The 20,582-nt window shown below is 40.0% G+C and overlaps 1 protein-coding gene across 1 annotated transcript; it reads left to right on the forward strand.

Moving 5' to 3' along the window:
- The first annotated feature begins 1,611 nt into the window (after positions 1 to 1,611).
- Positions 1,612 to 12,263, forward strand: LOC116733293 (alpha-tectorin-like). Its single transcript, XM_032584092.1, has 19 exons — positions 1,612 to 1,703; positions 3,214 to 3,285; positions 3,458 to 3,555; positions 4,018 to 4,227; positions 4,468 to 4,530; positions 5,997 to 6,090; positions 6,197 to 6,326; positions 6,902 to 7,163; positions 7,857 to 8,013; positions 8,107 to 8,194; positions 8,286 to 8,348; positions 8,499 to 8,695; positions 8,774 to 8,917; positions 9,003 to 9,181; positions 9,270 to 9,421; positions 10,105 to 10,350; positions 10,438 to 10,600; positions 10,717 to 10,800; positions 11,321 to 12,263. The coding sequence occupies exons 2-18, from the start codon at positions 3,237 to 3,239 to the stop codon at positions 10,798 to 10,800; spliced, it is 2,379 nt and encodes a 792-aa protein (XP_032439983.1). The 5' UTR covers positions 1,612 to 1,703; positions 3,214 to 3,236; the 3' UTR covers positions 11,321 to 12,263.
- Positions 12,264 to 20,582: the final 8,319 nt, after the last annotated feature.

A 20,582-nucleotide genomic window follows, 5' to 3' on the forward strand; every position in this document is an offset into this window, starting at 1 on the left:
CAAACATTTTTAGTTTTTATAATAACTACTTTGGATGAAGGATTAAAGTTGTAATTCATGTTTTAATCAGCAAATAAACATTAAAAATAAAAGTCTGTATTTGGTCTTTTATTCATGTTGAATATCCAGGTCGGCGTGGGATATTTATGTATTTAGATTACAAAAGGCATTTATTTGACAAGATAATCAAAGTCTTTATTACTAAAGGTTTTGTTGAAATTTGATCATTTTGATGGATTTAGATGAAACTGACTGTTTTAAGGTCAAAGTTGTGTAATTGCATGAGAGCTGGAGCCGCATCAGGCCGGCAGGGCGGCATTGACCTTTGAACTCTTTGAAGAATTAATGAGCTACACCAACATTTCATTTCCCATTAATAAAGTGGTTTTGAATTCAAATTGAATTTGAAAAGCCTGCATGTAACAAGTATGAATAGTAATCTAAGCTTTAGTGAAGTTTCACAAATCACCTAAAGGTTTCACAAATCCCAAACATGGATTAAAATATTCTGTTATTAGAGCAGAATAATCCAGTCCAGGTTTGAAGAGTCCAGGTGTTGTAGTTTTTAACCTAGAGCCGATTAAAGATGCGGAAGGTGGTGAAAAATTGGGTGGAATCGCCCTTTAGTCTTTTCCCAATCGGAACCAACTCCAGCTTGGTTCTGCAGACCGGGCTTCTGTGCTGGAGAGAGAAATATGGAGATTTAATTCATGACTCACTGGCAGGAACAGACGGCCAGACGAGGCTTTTCTGTCTCATGACCGTCGTTGAGTTTGTAATAATCGCCTCAGAGGCTGTTTTCTGTTCGGACCTGTTTTTCTGATCTCTGCTCTTCATGGTCAGCCGGCGGTTCTGTTGCGCTCAGTTTACAGGTCCACTGCGCTGCTGAAATCTGCCTGACTGGGCGGAAGTGAGGTCAGGAAGGAGTTTGATATGACGCAGTTTGAGACTCTGCAAACCAAGGATGCTGCTTGCTGCGCCCTTTTGGCCGACCAACGGAGGGGCCACTGGGAAGGCCCCAGTTAGCCCCGTATGCCAGTCCGTTCCTGGTAGAGACTGGATTCTAAACTGGGGCAGAAGAAACATTTGAGCTAATAACTGAGAAACTGAAGTGACATTATAAAACATACTGAGGTCATTTTAGTTCAGCATCAGTTTGAAATGTTACCAAACAACAAACTGTGAGTCACATCTGCTGTTCCTTGGAGCTCCACCTGTTAATTACCAGGTGTAATTATTATTATTATTGTCTTCATTCTTCAGCTCATCTTCCTCATATCTGTGGTGTAAATTTGAGGCAATGATGCCTTTTAGGATTCACTGGTTTTATAACCCATTACTGGACAATCCTCTGTAAATGTCCTCTGGTTTCATGAAGGAAAGGTGGAAAATCAGTTGAAGCCCAAAACAAATGTCATGTTGTGAGAAATCACTGAGTTATTAGCATCTGGTGTTTTAATACATGGCTGCAGCTGTGCTCAGTTTTCTGGTTCAGTGACATTCCTTTGCAGGTGTTTCTGTCTTACCATCAGTACAAATAACTGAACAGAATGAGCCCGGGGCAAATACCTGTCCCAGGTGTTTGGCCAATCATCACCGTCACCTCCTCGTCTCCAGGTAGGACGGAGACGCCAAATCGGCCCAGCAGCTCCGGTCACCAGAGAGCTACCTTCATCATCACCTTCATCATCCTCCTGTAGAGGGTAAGACCCGCTGGACGCTCTTCTGCTCATCCATGGAGACATTTCTCACAGAAAACCAAATTCTCTGAGGGGGAAAGAGGAAACATTCACAGCAACAGAGCCACGTAGAAAAACAACCGAAGATTATTACCATCTATTTGCAAAATCACCACCACAACAAGCTTTTAACCATAAATTCTCCAGATGGAGGATAGTTTCACAAAAACTTTGTTAACGTTTCATAAACTTTATGTTGACAGAAATTGATTTGGAGAAATTTTACTTCCCCAAATTGTAGCTATGTTACAAAAAAAGGTTTTTTTCAATTTGGTCCAAAATCTCCACATAAATTTGCATTTTGGTGCATCTGATGATGAATTGTTAAAATATGATTCATGTTTTGATCAGTTACTTTTTACCAAATGCTTTTCTGCTCTTAATTGAGTCGTTTCCTGGACGGAAACTTTTTACTTTTACTTGAGTCAAAATATGTTGAACTATTGCTTCTCTAACTTGAATAAAATTTGTGGTGTAAAGTTACCCTGAGAGCTTTACAGAATCAGAAACTTTGACTTTGATTCTCTGAGCGTCTATGCACCACAAATCTGGAACAAACCACCAGAAAACTGCAGAACAGCTGAAACACTGAGTTCCTTTAAATCCAGACTAAAAACTCAGCTGGTTAGAGCTGATTTGGAAACATAATCATGAAACATTGATCAATAATCTGATGTGCAAAATGTAAAGCTGTTGACTTTATATTTTTATGTTTTTATGATGTAACGTTCTTTGAAATGCCTTGTTGCTGAAAGGTGCTCTACAAATAACATTTGATTTGGCTGATTGATTGTTGCCATGTCAGGAAACTTTCCAGGGTGCGTTTCTTAGGAAGGTCAAACTAAACCACAGAAGAACACACACAGCCTCCAGCTGTTTGTGTTGGCATCAGGCTGAGCACTGAATGCCAGCTGCTTCCTGTTGGACGTCGTTCCAACCAGAGTTTAGCTGCTTCGTCTGTTTGGTGTCAGGCTCTTTGTTACACAAGCAGTTTTGTGAGGTGACATGATTCAGCTCACTACCAGCGCTGCTGTTTGGATCAACCAGACTCACTACAGATCAAAACCAGGACCGGATCATTTTGAAGCCTCAGAATCTGGCAACAGATCAGAAAGAGTTGGAAGTTGCCAGATATTGCCATTAATCCACTTTAAGTTTTGGTTTAACATCAGGACTTCAGATTTCTGGGAGAAATCTGAAACAAATATCATCATTTAGGTCCTGCTGCTGATTCATCTGCCTTGTTGTCAGTAACTTTACAGCCTGTGTTTGTACAGAGGACATTTGTGGCCCCTGCAGGTGTCCCTGTGGCCCCAGGTGGCTTCCTCACCTCCAAGGAAGACAAACCAGCAACAGATTCTGCCTCAAAGGAATTCATTCATGACTGAAATAAAACGAGACATTCAAACTTCAACAATAAACTTAGCAGAAAGTAAAAACTGATTTATGTTTCATGTGATGTTCTGTTTTCCAGCTCTCTGATTGGTCGCCTCCAACATGCTCTGCCTCCTGCTCCTCTTCCTCTCTGCTGCCATGTTGCTGCCAGGTGAGTTCCTGCAGTTAGAAGCAGTTTCTGCTGAGTCAGTGAAGATGGAGGAACGGAGCTCCTGCTGCCATCTTGGTCTCCAAACAGACCAACTGATGCTGGTTTATTCATCTACAGATTGTCATGTTGCTGCCAGACTCTGGTTCTCATCTCATGTGTCTCTGTGTTTCAGGAGCTGCTGACCAGCTTGCAGTATTTGCTAGTAACACAGAGGTGGACATCAGCTCATGCCCCATCACGTACTTTGGACAGAAATACGAACAACTTTATGTGAGTAAAATGACTGGATGAACCTCTACTAATTATTGCTTAGTCAGACGCATGATGATGATGATGATGATGATGGTGATGATGATGGTGATGGTGATGATGATGATGTTGATGATGATGATGATGTTGCTGATGATGATGATGATGATGATGATGATGATGATGATGTGATGATGTGCTGATGATGATGATGATGTTGCTGATGATGATGATGATGATGATGATGATGATGATGATGGTGATGTTGATGATGATGATGATCTCTGCAGCTTCAGAGCTCTGAGTCTGCCTGCTTTTATTTTGAAGCAAACACAGGAAGTAGGAGTCCAGAGGATTTCTGCTCATTTAATCAGAAACTGATCTGTAGAGTTTTATTCCTCAGGACTTCCAGACTCTTTTCTCTTCTTGATGAATCTTTGTGGGTCGGTTTTTCTTTGACTTGTTGTGTTTCTGTTTTTTCAGCTGAACTTCACCAGTGACAACTTTGTTCTCTGTTTCACCGGCTTTTATGAGCCTCAGGGCAGAGGAGACTGCTTGGTGGCGCCTCAAACAGACAACACACAGTTTTATCTTCAAAGTGTGCCTGACTATGTTGAACTGCAAAACATCGTCCAGAATCTGCCAAGCATTAAGAACACTGGGGAGTGCTACATGTTCTTTATGAACTCTGCAGTAAGTTCTGTTCAGTGATTTAAATCTGTTTTCTGGTTTTAGAAAAGACTTAAACACAAAACATTGATGGAAGAATATGAATGAACTGATAGAACTGTATGAGCTGTTTACGTTTAGTTCTTATATTTTATTCATTGTTTATATCGCCTATAGTATGTAATTATGTTTCATGCTAAGACTTTTTGTGAAAACCTTTTGACTGGATCAAACCTGCTGACTGTTTTTTTGTATTTTTTTTAGTACACTTTTCTTCTAGTAAACTTTGGATCACAAAGTGCTTTTATGAATGTAGACCAACCAGTGGTAAGTCTTTACATCTTTTACAAAATACAGGAAAAGCTTTGAGTTAATAATTAAATATTGTCAGATCTAAACATCTACCTGAAGATTTTCCTGATTATATTCAGTTTTTATCAAGACATCCTTTAGACTCCACGTCCACTGGCGTGGACATGATGTTTTTCTGGGATTAAACTAATAAAAATATTAGGGAATTGGTTATTTACATGATGCTTGTTATAGTTTGGTTTATTATTAAGCAAAAACAATAAAGTTTAGACCCTTAAGTTGATACTAGTGAGTTTCAGTCATCCAGACGAGCATGTGACTGAAAACAGACGGGGAGGAGGAAGCTTCTGTTTTACTTCAAAAATATTCTTTATGTTCATAGCAGCACAGAAAAGTTTTCTCTGTTATTTTTAAGTATTTCCAGTAATAGTATTTGAAAGTATTTTGAACATTTTTCCTCTCATTAAATCGTAGGACTTTTTTTAAAGTTGAATGTCCATCCCAATGGACATCAGGACTTTGTGTTGGCTGTACAGCGCCTAATTATTCAGTGTTACTGTGCAAAGAAAGAAGCATGTCTGAACATTTCATAGCCAGTTTGTGATTTCATAATGATTTTCTGTTATTTTCTCAATGATGGAGTAAAAACTGTCAAACCTTCTTGAACTGACGGTACATCAAGAAATTTCTGATCCAGTGATTGGATGAGGAAAATAAGCCACAGGAATTAGATGGTAAATTGAGAAGTAAAGCATTCCCAGTTTTTCAGTGTCTCATCCAGAGAAGTTCAGCTTCACAGTGAATCAGTGGGTGTTGTTGTCCTGCTAGATCAAATTATCAGTCTGTAAACACAAAAATCTGAGAAAAAAGTCAGAGCCGACTGGATGCAAGACGCCATAATGCACAGAAAAACACATTTCTGCTGTAAGAAATGTAAAATCCAAACTGAAACTGCTTCAAGGTGTTCATAAAAAATAAAGGTTACATGGAAATAGCCAGCAGTTTGATAACTGTGTAATCTATTGTTATATGTTTACATCACTACAAATAATAGCATGTCAATACATCTGAAAGTTCAATGGCCATCACTAAAGTCAAAGCTATATTTTATATTATTTATTCTCTATTCAGACATGCACACTGATAAACAAAACAGCAAAATCCAGTTTAAAAGGTTGAGACCATGAGTTATTGCATGAAGCTCTGCGGGGAAAGTATAGAAGTTTTCATGACGTTCTACGTTCATTTAGTCAAGATGTCCATTACAATGGACACCATGAAAAACATAGAAACATGAGACAAAAAACATATAGAAACATGAGACAGGAAAAATGTCTGTTTCGCTCTTTAGAGTAAAAATCAGCTGAGTAAAACAAAGTTTTGGCTCAAAGAAAGAAATGAGTTTTTATCAAGACATTTTTAATGAAATCAGTTTTTATTCTGTGTTGAGTCTCTGTGGTTCTGACTCTGTTGTTCTGCAGTTCACTGATTTTCTGGTGGATGGAAACAAAGTTTTCCCTCCGAGTGTTGCAAACCAGCAAGCCTACGCAGATCTGAGCGGCTGCAGGTCATCAGGTCAGTGAACCTCTGAATCCAAACCTGAACTTTGAGATTCAGTGAAACAGTTTTTCCTCAGATAAACTGAGTTTCTGAGTTTTCTGTCTCTTCCTTCGTTTCTCAGGCGTTCTGTTCAGACCTGGAGACGTTGTCAGCTCTGATCCAATAACCTGCAGGACTCTCACCTGTTCTCAGTCTGCAGTCCTCCAGAAAACCAGCTGTGGGCCCACGGAGCGTTGTCAAGGCAACGGCGTGTAAATATGGTCATTTTTACTTATTTACACGCTCAAAGTCCTGCTACTAAAAACAGCACTTTGAAGGGTGCTTTATAAATAAAATTGATTGATTGATTTTGTATTTGAAAAGTGGGAAAGAGAAAAATGTGTTTTCAAATTTGACTCATGAAGTTAAATTTCACTGGAGCTGTGGTCTTTTTCACAGCAAGCATTAACTTTCAAGGAGCAGCAGGAAGTGTTAAATGAGCTTTTATTGTGAAGGAGAAGCACGAAGTGATAAATGAGCTTTTATTGTGAAGGAGAAGCATGAAGTGATAAATGAGGTTTTATTGTGAAGGAGAAGCATGAAGTGATAAATGAGCTTTTATTGTGAAGGAGCAGCAGGAAGTGAGCAGCGGTGGAGAACAGATCAGAGATCAGTGAGGCTGAAATGAATCTTTCTGCACAGCAGTTGGTCTAAATCTGAGTCCTTCACATCAGTCAGACCTCAGTAACATACTGACTACTGATCCAGAGAGCTGGAGGAGTAGAGCGCCCCCTGGTGGCTGTGGCCCCCAGCAACAGGTCTTGATGTTTGTTTCTGCCTCCACCAGCTGCTCCTCTGCCTCCTCGTTGGGCTCCGTCTGCACGGTGACGGGTCCGGCTGTGGTGGACTTCCAGGGCCAGCAGAACTCTGTGAAGGACCGGTGCTGGTACTCTCTGCTGAGGATCCCATCAGGCCCAGACTTCCAGGTTCTGGCCCACTTCCAGGAGCGGCGCCGTAAAGACGTGAGCTTCCTGGACGGCGTGACGCTGCGACTGAACGGGTTCACATCGGCCGTTGACATCCAGCTGAAACAAGGAGGCAGAGTTCTGGTGAGCCGCTGCAGACGCTTCATGGCTTCCAGCAGGGCCGTAATCTGGATCCTGGGGTTCTGGGGGCCCAGCCCAGGAACCTCTGGATTTATGAAACAAATGCAACTTTTTCTGCTGCTAAAGAGCAAACTGATACTTATAAGAGACTGACATGAAGTTAAAACAAAATCATTTTAAATGTTCACAACAGGAAAAACACTAGCAATGAATTTGATGATTAAATTTCCTAATTTAAAAGTTTTGATTAAAAAAATCTTAGACTTTATAGTTTTTGTGGTTTCTTATCTCCTGAACCCAAAAGAACTGAAACAGTTTTGAACTTTTTTTTCTATCAGCTTTGATCCTAAAGACAACTTATAAAAAATATTTTCTGAGTTTTAGCTGAAAACAAAAGTCAGATTCAGTTTTAGTTGAACTTTTTCAGTTGGTTCATAATTTGTTTCAGTCATTCTGTGTGTGTGTTTAAAGCTTTCCTCATGCTACAGAACCTTTTCAGAGCTGCTGAGTCACAGGTCCGCTGTAGTCTGAAGTTTGTAGGTGAAGCAGCGTCTCTCTGCTGCTTCACCAGCAGGGGGCGCCACCTTCCGAAGCCCCTCCAGACTCGCCTGTAGCTCCTTTTCTCAGACAGACCTCCAGGTTTCTGTGGCTCAGCCTCTGAGTTCTGACAGTCCGCTGTGTCTCTGTGGGTCGCAGCTGAACGGCTCGCCGCTGACCCTCAGCGGCTCGGTTCAGACGGGTCACGGTGTGAACCTCTCCAAGGACCAAACTGGAGTCACTGTCCAGGCGTCCCTGTCCGACTTCTCTGCTTCTGTCTTCTTTGACGGCTCCACGGCTCAGATCCACCTGAAAGGTACAGAGCATCAGATGAGTTTGGATCCTGAGGATCGCTGCTGTCCTGCAGTCTGATGCTGATTGTCTCTCGCTGCGTCCTGAACCCGTCCAGGTTCTTATGGACTGCCTCTGCAGGGTCTGTGTGGAAACGCCAGCAGGTCTCTGAGTGAAGAGCGGCTCTCTGAGGACGGCTCCACCAGGTCAGACCTCCTTACCGACCGACCGCTGCTGGACGGACGGACTGCAGGTAAACTCAGGAATCGGTCCTGACCTTGTTGTGTGTCCCCCTAGCTGTGAGGCGCAGTACACCGACGCTACTGACACAACCACCAGCTGCACCAAGATGGCTGAACGGTGAGCACATTGATCCAGAACCTTTAGTCTGAGTTTCTCTCTGATCTCTGGGGGAAACTTCATGTTTCATGGTGTTTGATGCCTCGTGACGTCAGTTGTGATGGGAGACGAATCCGTTTATTGATCATTGATTGTCTCCATGTGGAGCAGCTGTAGCCTCCTGAAGGAGGCGCCCTTCTCCTCCTGCGGCGTGGACCCAGAGCCCTACATGGCCGCCTGCACAGACACTTTGTGCCGCTATCCGGATCTGGATGGCCTCAGCTGTCGGTTCCTGGAGGCCTACGCCAGAGCCTGCAGCCTGCAGAGCAGCGCCGCACCGGAGGACTGGAGGTCCAAGGCTCAGTGCTGTAAGACCTGCTGCCCTCCGTCTGCTCCATGAATCTGCTGCTGCTGCTGCTTTTCACAGTAATGCATCTGCTCTGCAGCGCCCCCTGGGGCCGTCTGTCAGGACAGGACCTGCAGCGATCACGAGTTCTGTGGAGAGAAGACAGCTGGAGGAGAAACTCGCTGCTTCTGTCGGGCCATTTTTGCCTCCAAGTACAGACAGACGAACTCTTTGGGTAGGACAGCTGTGACCTGAGAACAGGCCTTAATGTTTGGAGGAAACCCTCTGACTGCCTCTCCTCACCAACGCTGTAACCTCCAGGTGATCGCCGGTCTGCAGGCAGAGCTCTACTTCTCTCTCTCTGGTCGGGTGTCTCCTGGAGGACAAAGGCATCGACTACTCTGACTTACAGCTCAAAGATCCGACCTGCAGAGGTCAGATGGACCAGCAGACCCACATGGTGACCTTCAGCTTCAACAGCACCGACCTCTGTGGGACTGAGGTCACGGTGGGTTCGCGCTCTGCTTCGGGACCTTGATGTGGAGGCAACTTTCACAGGTCAGCTTTTGGTACGGAGTTAATGTTTCTGTTTGCAGACCCACAACAGCCAAACCATCTACAAGAACACCATCATGACACAGAACCTCTCCTCTGGAGGAATCACTCGCCAAGACCAGGTCTACATCGGGTTTTCCTGCGTTGAGACCCAGCCGGACATACAGACGGTGGCTTTCAGGATCAAAGACAGGTGGGTGTTGATCCCATCAGGTAAACTTGTGGTTTTAGTTTCAGAATCAGGTGAAAAAGATTCAGTAAAACATTACAGAATAGTTTGGTCAGTTTCTGTAGGAATAGATTGATATAACAGAGTCCAATCCTTTCTCTTTATGATTCAGGTCAAAGTGATTTTACAGATTTGGCCAAAAGCTTAAACACTCTATGAAATACTAGATGTAGCTACGTTGTCCTATCATAGATATATGTTGCATAGAAAACATAACTTTGAAGAGTTGGAAGCTTTTAGACTCCTGTAACTTGGGTCGTTCCTTCATCAACGTGTCTGTAGCGTAAAATTGAGCTGAATGCAGTTTGGTTCCCCTACGAGATGAACCCGTCGTCATAGCAACATCGTGACGGCCCACAGCGTCTGTTGACGAGGGCAGTGATTGGATGTGGCCTGTGAACAAGCAGGAAGCAGAGGGGAAATAATGGGAGGCAAAACAGGGTGCAGAAAACCAAGACATAACAAAACCTACTAGAAAGAAAAGAAGCTCCGGTTAAGCTGACGTAAAAACTGAAACACCAAGGAGACGACCACAGCTAGCATCTCCATATGACAGTACAAACCTGCTGGATGCAGAAAGCAAAGTAAAATCTTTGAGCAGTCAGAAGTAGAAGCAGACTCCTGCCAGCTGTGTGTGTCCTCTGCAGCTCTGTGGTTCAGTTCATCTCATCCGGACTTTGGAATTACTCTCTGACCATGAAGGCCTACACCGACGCCCACCGAACTCAAGCTGTGGCCTCAAACACCAAAGTTCGCCTGAACCAGAAGATCTGGGTGGAGCTGGACGCCAACGGCCTGAATGAAAGCCTGGTTGCCTTGGTGATGGACTCCTGCTGGGCGACGGACAAGGAATCGGCCAACGCTAGCCGTAAACATTACCTGATCAAGAACGGGTGAGACCGCTGCCCATATTCAGCCTCTGTGACCTTTCTAACCTCTCTGATCCGACCACCAACGTTTGATTTGACGCTTGTGAGCAGTTGTCCAAACCCTGAGGACCAGACGGTGAGCGTGGAGGCAAACGGAAAGGGAACCTCCAACTCCTTCTCCTTCAACATGTTCCAGTTCATTGGGAGCTCAGCTGAGGTCTACCTGCACTGCAAACTGCAGCTCTGCATCAAACAGGAGAACACCTGCGTCAAGGTGCAGCTTCTCTGAATCTCACTCACCTCAGGATGTTTGACGCTAACACACTATGAGAGACAAAGTTCAGCTTTGACAGTCATTGAAATGTAGACTTGTCTGTCCTTCACTTCTAGACGTGTGGTGGAACTCGGAGACGCAGATCTGTCCGGTCCCAGTCTGGAGCTGCTGCCTTCATCAGCATGGCTTGGACTGCCTAGGTAAGACTGTCTGTTATTCTGACTATTATTATTATTATTATTATATATTATTATTATTATTATATTATTCACATTTATAATTGTTCCTTCCCATTAATCCTTTAGTGATTATCTCAGATGGGGTCAGTGGATCAGTAGCTTGAACTCTCCACTAGGGGTCGTAACTAGTCGTCTAGTTTACGGTAACACCGCTGGATCTTTAGACACGGTTGCAGGACCATGAAAATGAAAACCTCAAACTCTGATAGTCGTCACATCAATGGAGACAGAAATAGAAATGGACAAAGTTCCTGATGGATGGGAAGAGAGACCAAGCTTGAACTTTTTACAGGGTTTGTTTTTGTGACAAAATGTTGGTGTTAAGCTTTTTAAAGGAAGATTTCCTGAGTTTTGCACATAATGTTTGAGTTATTAAAATATGAGGGGGAAAAACTTTTCATCATCTTGTAAAGCTGATGTCCAGTTGAACCACAGCAGTTTGTGAAGTCTGGTTCAAACTTTGCTCCTGTTGTCTTTTCAGGTGAAGGACCTCAAACTCCATGAAGATCCAGTCTGTGGACCGGTTCTGATCCAGACCCGGGTGTTATGAGGAAATCTCTGACACATAGCGGTTCTACTGCTGAGCGTTTCTTTGTATTAATCAAATGTGGTGAAGGGAAGTGAGTGAAACACTAAACTAATCAGAGTTTATAGTTGGTCTTCAATGAAAGAAGCTTTTTGATTCTCACGTTGTCTGAGCTCAACACATTGTAGATGTGAAACATCCCATAATGCACAGAGGAAAACAGAGAGCAGAATGAGGCTGCAGTGGTTCACAGTGAGCTTCAATGTTTCAGTCAGCTCTACAATCAGGAGGAATTTGATTTCATTTCTAGTCTCAATGATCAGTAAAGGTTTAGCAGGGATTGGTGGCTGTTACTGAGCCGTTTTTCTTCTTCTGAAGCTGAAATTTACAGAAACTCCAACATGACGTTTGTAGGTTGATGTCAGTTTTTAACATCTATAAAATTATTATCATGTTAAGTTTTCAATTCAGAAAGTTAAAGCAGAGTTTTAACTCTTACAAATGTAAAACTGGAGCACTTCCCCCTCTTGTGGCTACAATTTGTATTACATACAAGCTTTAACTGGTCATTTGTTTTAATTCTTCTAAACTTAGACAGAATAAAAGCCATTTGAGGTCAAATAAATGATTTTTTTTCCCATTCTGCTTTCGGCCTTTTGTAGTTTTTCTTCAGCCTTTGGATGGATTGTTGTTGTTTCTTGTTTGGTTTTCATGTTGGACATCTGATGTGCGGCGGCGACATAAAGATCAGCACTTTTGATTTCTAATCACTAAAATATTAAAGTGTGCAATGATGATTATTAATCAAACATTTTTATTTTTATAATAACTACTTTGGATGAAGGTGATTAAAGTTGTAATTCATGTTTTAATCAGCAAATAAACATTAAAAATAAAAGTCTGTATTTGGTCTTTTATTCATGTTGAATATCCAGGTCGGCGTGGGATATTTATGTATTTAGATTACAAAAGGCATTTATTTGACAAGATAATCAAAGTCTTTATTACTAAAAGTTTTGTTGAAATTTGATCATTTTGATGGATTTAGATGAAACTGACTGTTTTAAGGTCAAAGTTGTGTAATTGCATGAGAGCTGGAGCCGCATCAGGCTGGCAGGGCCGCATTGACCTTTGAACTCTTTGAAGAATTAATGAGCTACACCAACATTTCATTTCCCATTAATAAAGTGGTTTTGAATTCAAATTGAATTTGCAAAACCTGCATGTAACAAGTATGAATAGTAATCTAAGCTTTAGTGAAGTTTCACAAATCACCTAAAGGTTTCACAAATCCCAAACATGGATTAAAATATTCTGTTATTAGAGCAGAATAATCCAGTCCAGGTTTGAAGAGTCCAGGTGTTGTAGTTTTTAACCTAGAGCCGATTAAAGATGCGGAAGGTGGTGAAAAATTGGGTGGAATCGCCCTTTAGTCATTTCTCGAATCGGAACCAACTTCAGCTTGGTTCTGCAGACCGGGCTTCTCTGCTGGAGAGAGAAATATGGAGATTTAATTCATGACTCACTGGCAGGAACAGACGGCCAGACGAGGCTTTTCTGTCTCATGACCGTCGTTGAGTTTGTAATAATCGCCTCAGAGGCTGTTTTCTGTTCGGACCAGTTAGAAAAATCATCTAAGTTCATTTACTTGTGAGTTTATTTGAAAGGTTATGTTTTCATATTATTTTCTGTGTTGTTTACTTTACTCCTTTTCTTCGGTGAAATACTATTAACCATTTTTAGGATGTTTGCCTGGAGGCTAGAGAAGTTTGCACATTCCTGTGTTATCAGCTACATGTGTAACTGATTAGTTGTGGTCAGCCACATGCCCTTGTAAGGGCATGTCCACAGAAGGTTCCAGACCACCCTGTAGAAAAAGGTCATTGGTCAAATTCTTTGTGTGACTACATGAAAAAGCCCAACCTCCTTCCTTGTATTTTCTAATAAAGCGAAATGCAGACAAAGATCGGGCAGAGTTGATTCCAGACAGTGTTTGACGGCGGCTTTCCGCGTCTCGGATCTTCCCTCCTTTTCTGCAGAAATGAAAATTGTGTCTCTGGTTGAATCTTTGCAAGTTAGGAATTAAAATAAACCTATCATTTGGGGGCTCGTTCAGGGATTCCCAACATACCCACCGCTGACGGAAGGAGTAAGACGCTGAAATCTGCCGGCAGTATTCTGAAAAGTCCCGGGGGGCAATTTCCTCGCTGGGCCAGTGTCTTAGGTCAACCTCCTTCTGCCAACGGTGGATTGACGGGACTCAAAACCGAGACAGAGCAGGATTCAACCAAGTAAGTAAATGGGATGTTACAAGCGGTTTTCAAGTCCCCCGTTTGACATCAAGAAAAAAAAAAAAAAAAGGGAAAGTATAAAAAACACACGTAGGGAAAGGCAATAAATGTGATACCTAAAAAACAGTGGGAAAGGTGAGTGGTGGGCTTGTTGGGGATGATCATCAAGAATTCTCCACTCAAATCATTTATTGAATTTAGTCCAAGCGAGAATTACCACAACAAGAACTTGGCCACCACCCTACTCTTCCTATCCCCCGTTCTGTAGAGTCCACCCTAGGTGTGTAAAGAACGGGATGAACACACTGTAAAATATGGGTTTTTCACACGGGAAGGAGAAAAGTCTTAAAGGGGATGAGAAGTTAATGTGTCAGATGGAGCCAGGAAACTTAAAGTACCTGACTAAATGGAAAAAGAAGTACGGTGTAGATGGGTGTTGAAAGTAAAATAAAGAAAAAACGTGGTGTTTCGGTTTTAAAATAAGGGTTAAGTAAAAAACTGGTACCAGAAAACAGGAAATTATTGGTTGTTGTTAGATTCTAACATAAGTTTGAGATGTCTCTTTATAAATGTGCACGGTATTTAAAACAGGTTCCTGAAGACTAAAGTTTAAAATTAATTAAATTAAAACATGAAAAATGTTAACAAAACATTGGGAAATTCCTGAAGCTTCAGTAAAATTTGATAAAAAATTAGAGTAAAATTTGATAAAATAATGAGGACAGACTGAAAATTGGTGACTGATGAAATTTTGACTGACTACAAATCTGACCAGTTGTTTTGTGTTTTGTGTTTTTTTGTTTGTGTTACAATTCATGTTGGTGTGAAAGAGTGTGTGTAATTGGAGATAAAATACCACTTGGTATTTTATGTCATATAAATACAATGAGAATGTGAACAGCACCTCTGTAAGTGGATGCCATAGGCAAGAATTTCTCACTTGGAACAACCAAGTAGAAGCAGAAATTACCCTACAGAGCATTTTTTTAGTGCTGTCTCATGGTGCAAAGTTTCCAGTTTTTAGAACACCCTATGTGTTAAACTGGACTAAATTATTCAAATTAAGCAACAACAGCAGTAAGTGTGACCTGCAGTGTGTAAAGATTGGAAGGCATTGAAAGATAGAATCCTGATAAAATAAAACATCTGAACAAATTGAAAGTAAAAATATGGGTCTAAGGCTAAATAAATTGGTAGAACTACAGGATGAAATATAAATAAATAAAGAATAAGCCAAGAAAATGAGGTCACAGAGGATTGTGGAAATGATGTATTGGCAAATTAATAGATGACTAAATGAAAAATAAAGTAAATAAATAGATAAATACATAAATGATTAGGTAGAGAAATAAAAAAAAAAATATGTATATAGAATTGAGAATAAAATATTAGATAAAACTGTTAATTATTCCTTCTAGGCTGAGAAGGTAGTAGTAAAAATAGAATAAAATACAATGAGCTACAATGGGACCTTTTTAATGAGTTGAGGATAAAAAAAAACAGAAAAGATCTTTAGAGAAACAGGCCCTAACTGTAAGAGGAATTGCCCAGATAACAACAAACTGCAGCATGCGGCTGATTCTAGATAGTTTCACAATCAGTCTTTTTAAACTGACCAAAACTTTAAGATAGATAAATATTATTAAATCTACAGGACTTATTGATAATTAAGACAGGATAAATTAGAAGTAACTCTCTTGTTAAATAGAAATTGATTAAATACAGAAAGTTTGCTAAAATTTACAAGATTTGTTGTTGAAGGATAACATTAAGTTTGAAATAAGTTATTGGTTAATGAAAAAAGATCATGTGGAACTATTGTAGAGAATCAATATTAAACTGTAATAAGAGATGATTGAAAAGTGCCTACAGAAAGAGAGGGCTGCAAATAAAATAAGAAAATAAGAAAAAAATAAAATAAATAGAACAAAACAGGAAAAAGCGACAAGTATGTTTATTTAGACAAGAGAATAATGAAGCCCAGGGAGGAGTTGCAACCCAAACTCACAGCAGCTCAGCAGGGGAGAACAAGAAGAGCTGTGCTGTAACTTCTACCCCCACTAGATTCAACTAACCAACATGTGAAGCCTCTTTACAAAACACTAGTATGTTTTTTTAAGTATAAAGCAACCCCAAATTTTAAAATTAGATGAAACCAAAACATATCTGATGATTCAAGTGCCAAAGCCTAATAAAGCAGTAGAAGAATTAGGAGTTCCTCCTGAAATCCTTATTGACTCTCTTTCCTGCCATAAAATCATTCCCTCAAGAGGTGAAGGAAAGTTCATATGGTGGGTTAAAGATTTGTTTTGTGATCTGACAATAGAGATTGCTCAGACTAGTGTAGTGACCTTAAAACATAAAGTGTGAAATCTAAAAAATAAAGGGATTTAATTAACCTTTTTTCCTAAGGAACATAGAGATTGGCTGTTTAAATCTTAGGGTTTTGTTTGGCACCGTAGATTATAGGAAGATGTAGAGAGTCTTTACCATCACATAAGGCAGGATTTTGATGTAGTTTTAGTTTCCTAAAATTCAGAGAACCATTTTCTCTTTAGTGCAGGTTGTTTAAGCAAGCAAATACATAGTGAGCAATGAAATAATGTGGAAAATGTTAAATGTAAGTTTTTAGCATCAAAACACCAAGTCTAAATTGGTAAACATGCTTTGTCAAACGTTAGTTTAAATTCTTTGTAAAATGAATTATTTGAAAATCATAAGAGTAAAATGAAATAATGAGCTTTAAAACTGTAATGTGAAGTGTTTTGGGAAAATAGAGTCATCTTGAAGGTTTAAATCATGCTGAAATAAATGATTCTGTTTGTTTTGAAAGTTGACCTTTTAGGGAAAAGGGCAGCATTGAATATGGGTAGAATTTCTCAGGTAAAATAATAAACCTGTTTCATCAACATCTTTATTTAAAGTAGTAGAAATTATGATACATTAGCAGGTAATGCATCATCAGGGAGGAGAATATGTTATGGGTTTACCTTTTATATTACTTAATTAGATTACTGAAACTTATATTACTTAAACAAAATATTTGAAGAACATGTCTGATCTGTACTAAACATAAAAGTGAAAGGAAAGATATTGTCTGGTGAAATATATGCTTATTTTAAATGGATTTGAGTTGTTCTCCATTAAAGATGTTCTGACAATGGGCTAAAGTATTTTGAAACCAATAGATAACAAATTTATAGTGATAATGAAGCATATTTTGGTTAATTAACTTGGGGAAATAATTATAGAAATTAAAAATATTATTGTGCTAGCCATTTTCAGAGCACTAAATTAATGGATTAAGAATGTTTAAGAAATGTTGTGAAGAATCTGTTATTGATTAAGTTATCACTAATCAGTAGAAGTACTCAGGTGGGTCTGAGATGTGGGATTATAATGATTTTTCTAAACTTGATTTTTGTTTTGATTTACATCCATTTAAAATGACTTTGAATAAAACTTTAAATTCTACTACCAGTAAAAGGCCTAGAGAAAAATTGGTGTATTTTGAAAATGTCTGGATTTGTTAAGTTATACATTGACATTATAATTACCCCAGGTCTAACTCTTTTGAATCTTTGTTTAAGGAAAGCATGTAGAATGTTTTAGACAAACTACCAGTAAAATCTAGTTTGTTCTATAAAAGTAATTTAAACTGGACTGTTTAATCACACTGATATTCATTGTTTTGATGGTAAATGTAAGCTATACAACTACGTCTTTAAGCTTTTGTTATTGTTTTGTTTTTGTTCAGTCTTATATTACAAGATTAGTTTAAAATGAAGATCTGCATATGCTTAACATTCAGGGCAAACATTAATTTAGAACCTTGTCTTTTGAAGCAGGTGATTACAGGGTTTCGGTGTTTTCCATCTGTTGGAGGTGTAGTATATAATAATAGAAACGTAAATTGAATGGATCAAATCCACCATTTAATGAGCAGAACTTAGTAAAACTGGACAAGCAGGAGATAAGGTTTCGCATGATGAGTTGCTCATGGCTTTCTACACACAGACTGGCCTAGAGTTCAGAGCTCCAGACCTGACTCTGGACTCTACAACAAAAGCTGTTGTCTCTGAAGAAGAGTGCGACTGCTTGGAGAAGCGGTTTCACATTTATTCCGACGATAGCAGCCACAGTGGGAACGAGCGGTGGAGAATTCACTCGGACACAGAGTGAATTGAAGATATTTGTGTTGAATACACAAATGAATGATGCCTTTGGAAAATCTGATCTCTGTTTTGTCATTGCAGTTTTGCAGCTGTTTTTCTGGTGTCCTGTGGATGTGGTCTCATTCAAAGTCTGCGTTCTTTGATAAAAGATTAAAGTAATTCCCCTGATGGAAAATAACAAAGCCAAATTTACTTTTTTAAGTTAAGCCATTGTTTGATTATGCTGACACTGATGAAGATGACACTAGAGAATGTTGTACTTATATTTCTGATGCTAATGAAACCCATTTTGATGAAGCAATGTCTGCCTTGAAAAACCTGCAACAGGCCATGTCACAGGATGCAGTTCCCTCACGAGGAGATGTTTTTTCTTGGCTCATATATGGACCATGGTGGCATCTTCTGTTGAAATTAATGATGGTTCTTCTTATTATTCTTTTCTTGTTTTGTATTTTTACTGCCTGCATTATTCCATGTTTAAAATCAATGATAGCTAAAACTGTTGGAAATGTTATGTATCACTATCAACTTGTTGCCTCCATCTCTGAGGGAAACTCTGATGTCTAACGTTGTGACCATACATTGAAAATGTGCCAGCAAGAAATGTGTTTTTGATGTCTGTGTTAGACTTCATAAATAATAATATGAAAAACAGGAGGGAATGTTAGAAAAATTATCTAAGTTCATTTACTTGTGAGTTTATTTGAAAGGTTATGTTTTCATATTATTATTTTGTGTGTTGTTTACTTGACTCCTTTTCTTCTGTGAAATACTATTAACCATTTTTAGGATGTTTGCCTGGAGGCTAGAGAAGTTTGCACATTCCTGTGTTATCAGCTACATGTGTAATTGATTAGTTGTGGTCAGCCCATGCCCTTGTAAGGGCATGTCCACAGAAGGTTCCAGAACACCCTGTAGAAAAAGGTCATTGGTCAAAATCTTTGTGTGACTATGTGAAAAACCCCAACCTCCTTCCTTGTATTTTCTAATAAAGCCAAATGCAGACAAAGATCGGGCAGAGATGATCCCAGACAGTGTTTGACGGCGGCTTTCCGCGTCTCGGATCTTCCCTCCTTTTCTGCAGAAAAGAAAATTCTGCCTCTGGTTGAATCTTTGCAAGTTAGGAATTAAAATAAACCTATCAGACCAGTTTTTCTGATCTCTGCTCTTCATGGTCAGCCGGTGGTTCTGTTGCGCTCAGTTTACAGGTCCACTGCGCTGCTGAAATCTGCCTGACTGGGCGGAAGTGAGGTCAGGAAGGAGTTTGATATGACGCAGTTTGAGACTCTGCAAACCAGGGATGCTGCTTGCTGCGCCCTTTTGGCCGACCAACGGAGGGGCCACTGGGAAGGCCCCAGTTAGCCCCGTATGCCAGTCCGTTCCTGGTAGAGACTGGATTCTAAACTGGGGCAGAAGAAACATTTGAGCTAATAAGTGAGAAACTGAAGTGACATTATAAAACATACTGAGGTCATTTTAGTTCAGCATCAGTTTGAAATGTTACCAAACAACAAACTGTGAGTCACATCTGCTGTTCCTTGGAGTTACACCTGTTAATTACCAGGTGTAATTATTATTATTATTGTCTTCATTCTTCAGCTCATCTTCCTCATATCTGTGGTGTAAATTTGAGGCAATGATGCCTTTTAGGATTCACTGGTTTTATAACCCATTACTGGACAATCCTCTGTAAATGTCCTCTGGTTTCATGAAGGAAAGGTGGAAAAACAGTTGAAGCCCAAAACAAATGTCATGTTGTGAGAAATCACTGAGTTATTAGCATCTGGTGTTTTAATACATGGCTGCAGCTGTGCTCAGTTTTCTGGTTCAGTGACATTCCTTTGCAGGTGTTTCTGTCTTACCATCAGTACAAATAACTGAACAGAATGAGCCCGGGGCAAATACCTGTCCCAGGTGTTTGGCCAATCATCACCGTCACCTCCTCGTCTCCAGGTAGGACGGAGACGCCAAATCGGCCCAGCAGCTCCGGTCACCAGAGAGCCACCTTCATCATCACCTTCATCATCCTCCTGTAGAGGGTAAGACCCGCTGGACGCTCTTCTGCTCATCCATGGAGACATTTCTCACAGAAAACCAAATTCTCTGAGGGGGAAAGAGGAAACATTCACAGCAACAGAGCCACGTAGATAAACAACCCAAGATTATTACCATCTATTTGCAAAATCACCACCACAACAAGCTTTTAACCATAAATTCTCCAGATGGAGGAAACTTTCACAAAACTTTGTTAAAGTTTCATAAACTTTATCATGACAGAAATTGATTTGGAGACATTTTACTTCCCCAAATTGTAGCTATGTTACAAAAGAAAAAGGTTTTTCAATTTGGTCCAAAATTTCCACATAAATTTGCATTTTGGTGCATCTGATGATGAATTGTTAAAATATGATTCATGTTTTGATCAGTTACTTTTTACCAAATGCTTTTCTGCTCTTAATTGAGTCGCCTGGATGGAAACTTTTTACTTTTACTTGAGTAAAAATATGTTGAACTATTGCTTCTCTAACTTGAGTAAAATTTGTGGTGTAAAGTTACCCTGAGAGCTTTACAGAATCAGAAACTTTGACTTTGATTCTCTGAGCTTCTATGCACCAAAAATCTGGAACAAACCACCAGAAAACTGCAGAACAGCTGAAACACTGAGTTCCTTTAAATCCAGACTAAAAACTCAGCTGGTTAGAGCTGATTTCAAAACATAATCATGAAACATTGATCAATAATCTGATGTGC

This window comes from Xiphophorus hellerii, chromosome 14, assembly GCF_003331165.1.
Source record: "Xiphophorus hellerii strain 12219 chromosome 14, Xiphophorus_hellerii-4.1, whole genome shotgun sequence".
Classification (NCBI taxonomy): domain Eukaryota; kingdom Metazoa; phylum Chordata; class Actinopteri; order Cyprinodontiformes; family Poeciliidae; genus Xiphophorus; species Xiphophorus hellerii.

Excerpts from the sequence above, each read along its gene's own strand:
- LOC116733293 (XM_032584092.1), top strand. The coding sequence starts at position 3,237 with ATGCTCTGCCTCCTGCTCCTCTTCCTCTCTGCTGCCATGTTGCTGCCA. Across the intron at positions 3,286-3,457 it reads TGCTGCCATGTTGCTGCCAG|GAGCTGCTGACCAGCTTGCA; the intron begins GTGAGTTCCTGC and ends TCTGTGTTTCAG. Across the intron at positions 8,349-8,498 it reads TGCACCAAGATGGCTGAACG|CTGTAGCCTCCTGAAGGAGG; the intron begins GTGAGCACATTG and ends CATGTGGAGCAG.